This window comes from Caretta caretta, chromosome 6 (assembly GCF_965140235.1).
Source record: "Caretta caretta isolate rCarCar2 chromosome 6, rCarCar1.hap1, whole genome shotgun sequence".
Taxonomy (NCBI): domain Eukaryota; kingdom Metazoa; phylum Chordata; order Testudines; family Cheloniidae; genus Caretta; species Caretta caretta.
Window position 1 is genome coordinate 90,885,621 of NC_134211.1, and position 12,079 is coordinate 90,897,699.

Here is a 12,079-nt window from a genome sequence, read left to right on the forward strand (position 1 = left end):
ACTTCAAGTCAACTTTTAGATTCTCCCCAGGAAAAGCAGTCACCATTACCTTAAAAGTCACTTCATACCTAGAGCAACTCCATTACAGAAACAAAGGAATTGCCATAGTGGATGAGACCAATCGTTCATTTAGTCAATTATACTGTCTCCAAAATGGCCAGTACTAGATGCTCAGAAAGAAAAATACAATACCCTTAAGTGGGAAACTACAGAACAACCTCCATATAGGTAGGGTGACCATATTTCCCTATGCTGAATACGGGACACCTGGTAAAATTACTTGTATTCAAGCAAGTTCAACAGCAATCAATCGTATAGCTGTTCAAATTAACATCAAGTTGACCGAGCCCATTAAAAAGAAATACTGCGTAGTTGGATTCTTTTTATTTACCTTCTTATCTTTAAGGCTTTAGGATGACACACACACCCCTACCCCCACACACACACGGGGAGGGGTAACACACATACACTGCCCTCCAGGCTTGACTGGGCCCCCAGGACAGACCCGCCTCTCCTGGAACCTGGCACTGTGTCTTCCCGAGGCAACACGTGGGAGGGCATGCAGGGTCACATGCGCCCCCTCCCCAGATTTCTGCCAGGGTTCACACCAGAATGTGGCCAGCAGTAGTCTTTCAGCACTGTGCAGGAGGAAAGGGACGGCAGCTGCTTCCAGCCACAGGGGAGGAGGAAACGGGGAAGGGGTGACCTGGCCTGTGTCTTTGCAGAGCTCATCTCTTCCCCCACCCCTACCGCTCCCGTGTGGCTGGAACCAGCTTGTCCCTTCCTGCACACACAGTGTCAAAAGGCAGCTAACACCTCCAGGCTGCTGCTGGCAACCGACATAACCCAGCCGCCTCCTGTCCCCTGGTACAGTGCAGGCAGGAAGGGGTTAAGCCCTAAGGATACATTGTGCATCAGGGCCCAGGGAACCTGACTGCAGGGACTTCAGTGAACATGGCTAGAGAGGTGGCTCAGCAGACGAGGGTGCCTAGGGGGTGGAGCAGCCCCACGTTCTCTGGGAGCAGGACCCGAGGTTGGGGGGCAGGCAAAGAGGGTGCTAAGCCCCTGCCCTGGGGGCTGCTGTGGAGCCTGCAGGGTTGGGGCATGAACAGGCTGAAAATCGCTTCCTCCCCCAACTCCAGAGCTTAGCTGAGGGGAGGAGAGGCTGCCCTGTGTCAGTGCTGTGCGGGACTTTGGCACATGCAGGGCTTGGCTCCTCCTGGCCAGTGCCCCAGGCCAGAGGATCTTGGGCTTTCCAGGGGTGCCGGCCAAGCTAGAGTCAGTGTGGGAAAGGAAGGAGTCTGCTGGCCAGGCTGTTGATAAGCTGAGCACTCCAACCAGGGGCTGGGAGAGATATTGAAGAGCGGCGGGGCGGGGCAGGGGAGGGGAAAAATCAGGGAGAGGACAGCAGAGGGGAAGCACGTAAAGGGCCAATGGGTGAGCAGCAGAGGCGACATGTAACCAGCTGCCTGCCCACACTCACCAACCACCGCAGCAGCTCGCAGCACATAGCCAGCACCAGCCAGAAACGGGATGGGGAGTGGAGCCCTGCTGGCCAAGAGCAGGCATGCAGCAGGGGCTGCGCTGAAGGACCAGCATGGGGAGCAGCCAGCCCTGCATGCTGCATCTCTGCCCTGCCACCAGCCTTGCACCCCCACCCTCATCATTGGCCCCTTGACCCTCCCACCACTCACCGCTGGTGAGCAAGCGGCTGGCAAGCAGGGATCCAGCCAGCAGCAGGACCCACCAGGACTGATGGGGGGTAGGCAGAAAATATAGGACAATTTGCCCGTTTTAAGAAAAAGTTGGGACACCTATAGGAGGGCTTAAATACTAGACTGTCCCTTTAAAAATGCGACATCTGGTCACCCTACCTCTAGGAGAAGTTTCTTCCTATCCTCACTCTGTTAGCAGGTGGCTTAATTCCTGAAGCATGAACTTTACGTCCCTTGCAATTTAAAAAAAATCATAACTTAATTGCTGATGATCTCATAATCCATACAAATGTCTAATCTTTTTGCTATACAGTTGGCTTTAATGTTGTCTTAATGTTGTATTTTTACTATGCAGTTGCAGTTGGCTTTAATGTTGTGACAATCAGCTCCACAGGCTAAGTTTGTGTTGTGTAAAAAAATATTTCCTTTTTATTTGAACACTGATGCCAGAGGCAATCAGTCCATTCTGAGACAATGAGTTCAAACTCTGGGATCCTTTTTTTAGATCAGCCTTATTCCACGTTACCTCCCAGGAGACTGGGCCTACAAGAACAGTCTTGATAACTGTAATGCCTCAGGCTACTCAATCACTGACCATCAGTGAGAGCACTATCAGCATGCATAGGCTTTTACAGAGATCTGAAACAAATGAAAAACTTTCCTCTTCCAGAGCCACTTGTTGCATCTGCTCTCATACTCCAGATCTGTGCTCACACATAGGAGAGAAGGGTGTGGGACACTATTGTGGTCCAGGTCTTCCCATTAAAAAATAAACAGGAACCAATATAAATATAATAGCAAGGGACTGTATGGTTCAGAAGATTGTGGAATGGGATATGGAGCCTTTAACCTCTAGGTCACTGGTAGCTCCTACATCTAAATGAGCTGGTGATGTAAGAGTCGCAGTTTCCAAGGGTCTATGTTGCAACCATCCTCAGCACAACTGTCTCCCATGCTTGCAATTTTTTTGCAAAAGTCAAGGATTGACTGGCTTATGGAAAATGATCTCATCACTCACGCCTAATGCAAGTCCCCCCCTTGAACAGGACTGAAGCACACCCCCATGTTGATATCTGGGATGGACCTCTTGGTAAAGGACTTTATTCTCTAGAAGTGCCATTTGCTAGCCCCTTCACTGTAGTGGATTTTATAACCCTCATCCAAGATTTCACTCTGATTTTCTACCTTTCAGATGCCCTTTTCATTTTAAGAAGAGAAGGAAAAATATAAAGATGTGTATTCCCTGGTCCAAATTAAAAACTGCCACTGAACAAGGGGATCTTGTGTCAATTGTGTAAGAAAAGGAACATCAGCTGCTAGCATGAGACTGTTGGCAGGAAGAATCACAAGCTAGGCTCAGAGATTATTTACCATTTTGGCAGCGTCTTCCCAGAGGACCCAAGTATGCATCCTGTGGCCAGATGGGTCAGTCGGATCTGACTCCGTAGGACTTTAATGCGTTTCCCAGCCTTCCTGCCCACAACCTCAATCCGCCAAAAATCGTTGGCATCTCCTGTTCCATTCTACCATTCAAACACACCGCCAAAAAAAACCAAAAGCACGTGTCACTGGAGAACAAGACACAGAAAACAGGAGCTTCTGAAACTTTACAGTGTTGACAAAACTGAGTGGATCAGACCCATCTTAGCCTCCTGAGTGTTAACAATAAGGATTCCCCAGCAGGAAGAGAATTTTATAGACACCAGCAATGCATGATGTATCCATGCTTACTATCTACCTATGTATTTTCCTCACCAATCCCAAAATTCTTTGCTTCAACTTCATATGTGGCTCTCAAGATATGAAGTTACATTTTAAAAGGATTTTAAACTGGATGGTTTGGCTGGGTAGCATAGTGCGTTTATTGAGTAGTCTCTTGCCTCTGGGCATTTAAAACTCAAAGCAGATTTCATTTACAAACGTCAGAGCACTGCTCAGTTTAGACCCTAGAAGCCATCTGTCTATACCACAAGGCTATGTATAGAAAATAATAACTGTCAGTGCAGCTTTAAAATTAGAATTTAAAGAGTCTGGTGCTGCCAAAGCTAGGGTTGTGGTGATAATTTAAAGCTATTTGTTTGTGCACATTTTGGAAAGATCTTAATTACGTGCTATTCTAATTCTTAATTCTTACACACTGACATACATCATGTATTAACCTGTGTAATGAGCTCCAACTTCCATTATAACCTCCCGTGTACTTTAGAATCATAGAACATCAGGGTTGGAAGGGACCTCAGGAGGTCATCTAGTCCAACCCCCTGCTCCAGCAGGACCGATCCCCAATTAAATCATCCCAGCCAGGGCTTTGTCAAGCCTGACCTTAAAAACTTCTAAGGAAGGAGATTCCACCACCTCCCTAGGTAACGCATTCCAGTGTTTCACCACCCTCCTCGTGAAAAAGCTTTTTCTAATATCCAACCTAAATCTCCCCCACCGCAACTTGAGACCATTACTCCTTGTTCTGTCATCTGCTACCACTGAGAACAGTCTAGAGCCATCCTCTTTGGAATCCCCTTTCAGGTAGTTGAAAGCAGCTATCAAATCCCCCCTCATTCTTCTCTTCCGCAGACTAAACATCCCCAGTTCCCTCAGCCTCTCCTCATAACTCATGTGTTCCAGTCCCCTAATCATTTTTGTTGTCCTCCGCTGGACTCTTTCCAGTTTTTCCACATCCTTCTTGTAGTGTGGGGCCCAAAACTGGACACAGTACTCCAGATGAGGCCTCACCAGTGTCGAATAGACGGGAACGATCATGTCCCTCGATCTGCTGGCAATGCCCCTTCTTATACATCCCAAAATGCCATTGACCTTCTTGGCATTTCATGTATTGTAAGTGTTCTCATGGATAAGAAACTGGCTAAGAGACAAAAAACTAAAAGTAGGAGTAAATCTTTTGTCTTGGGATGAACCTCCCTCAAGCAGAAGGAAGTATTATTCTTACTGTTCACTTACTATTCCGTATCCAGTGACCTGAAAGTGCTTCCTTGTCATGGGGGCCTCGTGCTGGTGACTGTGAAGATTTCTAGAAGTCCTGAAATTAAATTACAAGTAAAATACAGTTTTCAATTTTACATTGAGAATGGTTTGTGTGAAGAGCTTTCATTTTGGTCACCAATAAAGATTTATTTATACAGATTCCACAGCACTTTACAGGCATTACAAATTTATTTCTGAACCATATATATAGGAATCACTTCACATGCCACATTCAAGCACCTCTGGAAGTGTTCAAAAGTGTACTGACCATACACAGTACAGTTTAGGACATAGAAATGAATAGTTTAAATGATACTGGGAGGCAGAATTTTAAGAAGAATACAATTACCCAGGGCATTAGGGCTAACATCCCTGTTCTTGCAAAACATGCCATGAGGTCTTGACCACTCTTGATAGTTAGTTTTATTTTCCATGCAAAAGACTGCACCCTCTAGCAGCACAAAATCTCCTCGCACCATGCTGAACCATTAGGCTAGGATTCAACAGAAAAAGTATCACTTGCCGCATCATTTGTGTAGCACCTAGCTTTTTCTTGGTTCTTCCATCCCAAGTCCAGCCCTCCTCTGCATGTGAGAGTTGACAAGATCCAGTGTTGCCAACTCGTGGTTTTATCACAACTCTCATATATTTGGTGTTTTTCTTAAAGCCCCAGCTGCTGGAATCATGTTATTATTTAAGAATCTCAGCTTTCCCTTACAAAAAGTAAGTTTCTAGCTCTCATGGTTGCAGAGAAAAGTTTGAAAACATGGACCCTCAACAAGGTTCAAAAGCCAAAAGGCAAAAAAAAAGCACCCAACATTTACTATTTTTTAAATCTCATGATTTTGGGGGATCTAATTAATGCTTTTTGAATGCTTGGGGACGGCAATACTGCAGGTCACAGAGTAATATAGCACAATTTGCAGGTCAATAGAAGTCCTGTATATTTAAATAAATGAATGCATAGAGAGGACAAACTCCTCTGTTGTGCAGTGAAAGGGGGGGAAATGCAGATTTAAAACCAGCACACCAGGGTTCCCTGCCATTCGTTGAAGAGGGAGACCTCAAGACAAGCCTGCATATCATTTTAAACAGTTTCACGGCTGTAGTCTCAGTGTCTGACTGGAACTTCAGCAGGGACATGCCAGGTACACAAGGCAATAATGAGGGTACTTTTTGCCCCATATTCCTGGTATGTTAGGCAAAAGTTAAGTACTTATCTTGCTTGACAAACTGGAAGGGCGGGAAAGGTCTGGGCACAAACAATAGAATTAATGGTCTGAAATTCCTGTCTTGCTGTGGAATAGCCCTTAACTTTGCATACCATGCAGCTGGACAGATTTCTCAGGAGCTGCAGATGGTTCTCTCAAAAAGAAAAATATTTCATTGTGATGAAGCTGTTTAGAGGTCTCTCATCTCAAGAAAAGACAGTGGCTCAGAGATCCCATTCAAAATATGGGACTGTACAGAGGGAAACTCCACAAACCCCATGCTGGGAATAGAGATATGGAGAAAAGTCTACAGCAGAGGCTCTCAGCCAGGGGTCCAGGGCTCCCTGGGGGGCTGCAAGCAGGTTTCAGGGGGTCCTCCAAAATAAACCAGAGAGCAAGGCCAGCGTTAGACTCGCTGGGGCCCAGGACAGAAAGCTAAAGCCCAAGCCCTGCTGTATGGAGCTGAAGCTGAAGCCTAAGCCCCACAGTGCAGGGCTGAAGCCGAAGCCCAAGGAACTTAGCTTTGCGGGACCACTGTGGCTTAGGGCCCTGGGCAACTTCCTTGATTGTTACCCCCCAATGCCATCCCTGACTTTTAATCTACTGGATATGCAGAAAAACAGTTGTTGTGGCACAGGTGGGCCAGGGAGTTTTTATAGCATGTTGCAGGGGAGGGTGTTTCACAAAGAAAAAGGTTGAGAACCCCTGGTCTATAGCACCAAAGAACTTGTTGAAGGTCTGTGCTAGCCTAATTCTAGTCATTGGCATGTCAGATCTCACACCACCATCCCCATTTACCAATCCTACGGCAAATGCTAATTCTGTTCAACTCCCAGAAAACATGGATTGGGAGATACAACCTCTTATATTTTTCTATGATTTCTTAAACACCTTACTCTTTGTGCTCCAGCCGGATAACATCTCCATGCCTCACAAACTCCACAGAATGGGAAGGATCTAAATGATCTGCTGGCAGAAAAATAGACAATAGCACCAGGTTTAGAAAAGGTATCAGTACTCTTAGAGACGGTATCAGAATGCTGATCTCAAGCCAAACAGAGGATGCTCTTAGCAAACTCATTTCATTGGACCACAGACTCGGTGCAACCCCTAGAATCAGTCTAAGGACCAGTCTCAACTGTTATCCCTGGAACCATATAATGGCAGCTTCCAGACAGCAGATACAGTTCTAAAATAAAGAGATTGGCTGCCCCTGGATACACCAGAAAGGCTGAGAGAACAACACTCAACGTTCAGCACATATATACTTTAAATATATACGAAGGGTTGTTTTTTTTAGCAGCAGCCAATCAACTTTAATCTTCTTAAGCACTGCTAGTGCAGGAAGGAAACCCTAGATACGAAGCGTGCTTCACATATAGTTTCTGTGTTCTAAGATGTGGTCTGCATAGACAACAGGTCCCCAACGTGCAATATTCCATTTTTACCAAAGCAGCCTTCTACTCAGATCAACAGAATATTGCACGCTGGGATCCACAGGCTCTGTGGGCCACACATATGAATTAAAGAAAATGGTAACTGCAATCTGCCCCATTCTATACCTATTAATTGCAGTCCTTGGTCATCTGGCACATTACTAATGCAGCCATCAGTCGAGCAAAGTTAGGACATCTCACCTGTACAGTCTAGGAGGAATATGAAGATGTGATTGATAATCTCCCTCACCCCCCAAAATCCTTTACTATTTGGGAAGAGATCCCAAGAATATAGTAGTAAAAAACCAGAAGTATCAGTTAGACAGTCCACTTTGCTAGAGTTCTGTTTACCTGTGTTGGAATCATGTTTCTTTATAACCCACAGGTTATTCAAGTCCTTGTGTAAATAGGCAGTGACCTGGAAACACAATAATAAACCATTTCATTTCACCAACAAGCCAGGATCTAGCCAAAGTCCAAGATCCATCCATCAGCAGGGCACAAATACCAAGTGCATCCAGTGCTGATACAATAAAATTAAATACAGGATAACTTTGTGATGTTGTCCCTGAATTAGAAAGTCCTGGCTATTGGACATTGCTTAACCCAGACACATCCCTCACTTGTTTAATGGAGTTATGTGTTACCAATGTGTGTCATGTCACTTGTAGCTGCAACATCTCTGTCTGCCTTTTCCCTACTGCTCTGCAAGTGCTGTGCATCCCTGGTAATAACTTCTAAATGATATCATAGAAGTATAAAAATGTAGGACTAGAAGGGACCTCAAGAAGTCATCAAGCCCAGCAGCCTGCGCTGATGAAGGACCACGTAAACCTAGGCCATCCCTGACAGGTGTCCTTGCCATCCCTGCACAGGTGGCCAACTTGTTCTTTAAAACCTCCAATGATGGGGATTCCACAACCTCCTTTGGAAGCCTATTCCAGCGCTTAACTACCTTTACAGTCAGAAAGTTTTTCCTCATATCTAACTTAAATTTCCCTTGCTGCAGATGAAGGTAGGACAAGAAGTAATGGTCTTAATGACCTATCTATATAGTTCTCTCTTTTCTCTCAGTCCTAGTTCAGAGGCTCTTTCTACAACAAGATCTTCTGTTCTGCAAACACAAACTTCCTGATATTCCTCAGCTGATATCAGAAATCCTGGGCCTGACATCTCGATCACTTCCACAGCAACAAACTGCAAATATCACCAAAGGATGGTTAGAATTGCTGATTGGGAATAAGCAACAGGAGCAGACATTGAGATCCTATTTCTAAAGTAATTATTCTGAGTGATGGAGAATGGAGGAAAATGAAGCAAATAGCTGTCTATCCTCAACATCTTTCATTTGAGGATCTCAAAGCACTTTACAGACACTAATGCATGCATTGCAAAGCACATCTTCTTAGGAAATCTGCTGAGGAAGCAGATTTTGCTGGGGTGATGCTTAAAGAAAGTCAGAATTTGCTATATTTTTGTGCTGCCTCATTCACTAGCACTATATGTTATGGGGTTGCTGATTCTCTCTTTGGTTTATTATAATTTTAATTATTTATCAGAGGTGTCCACAGAGTTCAGACTGGTGCCTCTTACTACTTTTAGTTTATAAATATAAAGAAATATAAATCTAATCTAATGAACAAACCCTCACAAACTCCCCAGTCATTTTCATCATTATCCTCAAAACAGAGATAAGGAAATTGAGACACAAGAGGAGGAAGTTACTTTCCAAGATCACAGAGGAGGTCAGTGGCAGAGCTGGGAACAGAAAGCAGAAGTCCTGACTTCCATTCCTCTGCTCTTACTCTTAACAATGCCCCCTTCAAGATCAAGAAGTGAATTTGCTTTAAACAAAGATTTTCACTCTTTTCCATGAGGTGGCAGCTGCTCTCTCTTTTCATGTTGTTTTGGCATGCAAGAAAACCTCCTTATTTTAATGCACACTTAGTATTGCAGGCCACCCATCCTGGTGTAAGAGTGGTATGAATTCAGGCACCTGTACTGCTAAGATTTCCAAACAAGGGCAAAGCTCAGCACCCTATCCCCACCCCCTTCATGTGGTGCTCAGAGGCCAGCATAGAATATAAGTACTTATGTGGTCTCTATCACCATGATGTCTCAATGCTCAGGGCAGTAGGTCTTTAGGAATGTCATGATAAATCTCAAGAGGGGAACTGTAAAGAGTTGCACCTTCCCAAGCAGAGTGATAAAAGACCATGACAACGGGAAAGAGCAGCTGCTTTTATTAGAGGATATAAACCTTCAGGAAGCTCCAAAGTCAGCAGAGCATGCTGGCTGCAGTGAGAGACAGTGGTAGAGTGATGCACTGACCTGCTGCTGACGAGCCCCCACGCCTTCAGGGTACAGGTGCCAGTGAGAATGAAGGTACCCCCCTGCCATCCGAAGGTTCTTCATTGTGATCACAGAACCATAGGCCAGGTCTGAAAGGGGAGACAACAGGTCTTAAGGAGCTCTCCTGTAAAACGTCATCTCACAGTCAAGCTATAGTGCGGTGACTCAAGGTATAAACGCCTCTCTTTCTTTTGAGGCAAGCCTATTTTCCTTCTCATGCATAATTATAGTCAGCTCACTATCCCCTTACCCACCATCATCCACCACAATCTACTAAAAAGACAAAACTAGACTGAGGCACAACATTTGCATTTCAAAAAAAAGTGGAAGAGAGGGAGGATTTTCCAAACTTAACACAAATAAAGTGTTGTTTTTATTTTTAAAAAATTAAATCACAACAATTAGAGTATTTGGGTTTGTTTGTTTTTCTTCTTTACAGGGACATGGTCAATAAGAGAACTAGTCAATTTAAAAAACAAAAGTTTTAATAGCTTCTGCAGTGACCTTCTGACAATTTTTGTGGCTCTAGGACCATATCTTACCATTTTTAAAAATGTTCTCTCACTTGTTGCGAAGGCCTCAAACAATAAAAGAGGAGAAACTGACTGACTATACTGGAGTCACAGTGAAATTGAGTATATACATACTGCTGTCAAATATACAAAGTAACACTGAGAAAACAGAAAAGGAAATTTTCTTTCTAATCTTTAATTTCCAGGAATCTTTGATATAACTCTTATTATAAGAGTAGGCAAAAAAATAAAGAAATAAATAAAATGCAGGAAATAGTTTAAATCCTTAGCGTCACTTACAGCCGCTCTGTGCCCATCAACAATACAAAGAGGCAGTAAGGCAATTAACCAGCTACCAGGCAGCATCAAATTCGCTTAGTGGCTCTTCACCACCTTCCCTTATAGTCTCTAGTACAGGAGGCCTGGCTGAGAAAAAGAGGGTGTGGCCAGAACACCACTGCAGTCTGGTGATCTTCAACTGACGGATCAACCTTTTGGAGCAGTGGACAGTTGAGCAAAAGTTAAAGCATTCTTAAAGCTGCTCTAAATTGCTCTGGGGACTCAGTGGCCCCTAGCTGGCTTCAGGATCTGGAAACCACAAAAGAGGCATACAGCCGTCTTTGTCCCCTAAGCCCAGTCCGGCACTGAACACAGCACAACTGAACCAGAGGATCTGGCCCTAAGTATGAGTTTTAAGTTGATGGAGTCTCTTTAATGTATGCCTTTCCCTTGCAGGGATGGAAATCCAAGCACATTACATTGTCTTAATAACTACAAAAAAGGTAAAACTGACAAGTCAAAAGTCTTATTTCACTGTCCCTGGCAGAGTGAAGGACAAAAAGTAAAGCAAAAACACACATGACAAAAAATAGACTCAAGCTTTAGCATTATTTCAGTTTTGTAATGGCACGTGTTATTGAAAACACACAGAAGAAAGTATTAATAGGGCACTGCAGCCTGGCACGCACACACGCAGCCTCAGCATGCGTGTTACAGCACTCAGGCTTTTTAATATTGGGGGCTGTAATTGCAGGTCATATGCTTGCTCCTAGTCATGTGCCTTACAGGAAATCACATATAAAGGTTTCGTGCCTCTTGGAGGGGGGCAAGCCGGAGAGACTTAGGATTAGGGAAGGATCCTGAAGGGGGCTTTCCCAAGTATCCAAGGTCTACTAAAGGAGGAAGGATGTGTCCTCCCCATTCCCAGCTGCAAAAAGTGGTCCCTATGTGATCCAAAGAGCGCCTCAACGCCAACTAGCAGGGGGCCCACCAAACTGTAACTCATATGAGGCCTGACACACTCACTACCCCCAAAACACTGTTGTCATAATATTACTCCTGGGGGAATTCTGCACTAAAAATAAATAAAAATTCTGTGTGCAATATTTTAAAATGCTGCAAATTTTATTTGTCAATAAATAAATGTGGACGCTCCAGCATTACAGTGTGGAGCACAGGTCACTGGCTGCACGGAGGTGAGAGATCGCCCTGCAGCCCCCCTTCCCTCCCCGCGACAGGGACTCAGTGGTGAGGCTGCACCTGACCCTGATACAGCACAAGTGGTGGGCCTGTTCCAGAAACACCCCAGGGCCCTGACCCTCTGTGCCAGGCACACCCGGTGTGGGCAGGCAGGCTCAGCCCAGAAGGATCCTAGTGTGGAGAGGCTTAGTGTGGGGTACTGGGTGAGAGGATTCTATGTGGGACAATCTGGGTGCGGGAGGCTCAGTGGGGGATCTGGATGCACTGGGGCTCTCTGGGAGGTTCCGGGTGCAGGGGCAAAGGGACTCTGCAGAGGGCTCCAGGTGAAGGTGATTGGGGGTCAGCGGGGGAGGAGGGAGGGTTGGGTGCTCAGCTGTAGGGGTCTGGGTGCTAGG

General features: G+C 45.0%; 1 protein-coding gene across 2 annotated transcripts in view; it reads right to left on the reverse strand.

Annotated features, from left to right (window-relative positions):
• Positions 1–12,079, reverse strand: part of POMT2 (protein O-mannosyltransferase 2) — a 48,310-nt gene that overhangs the window by 16,465 nt on the left and 19,766 nt on the right. The window contains exons 9-13 of one of the 2 annotated variants that reach the window (XM_048852606.2): positions 9,673–9,782; positions 7,693–7,759; positions 6,802–6,871; positions 4,671–4,749; positions 3,087–3,238 (exon numbers count right to left, since the gene is read on the reverse strand). In XM_048852606.2, coding sequence (XP_048708563.2) covers positions 3,087–3,238; positions 4,671–4,749; positions 6,802–6,871; positions 7,693–7,759; positions 9,673–9,782 — 478 coding nt within the window. Of the gene's footprint in view, positions 1–3,086; positions 3,239–4,670; positions 4,750–6,801; positions 6,875–7,692; positions 7,760–9,672; positions 9,783–12,079 lie in introns of both variants that reach the window. The other variant, XM_048852605.2, reaches the window with a different exon arrangement.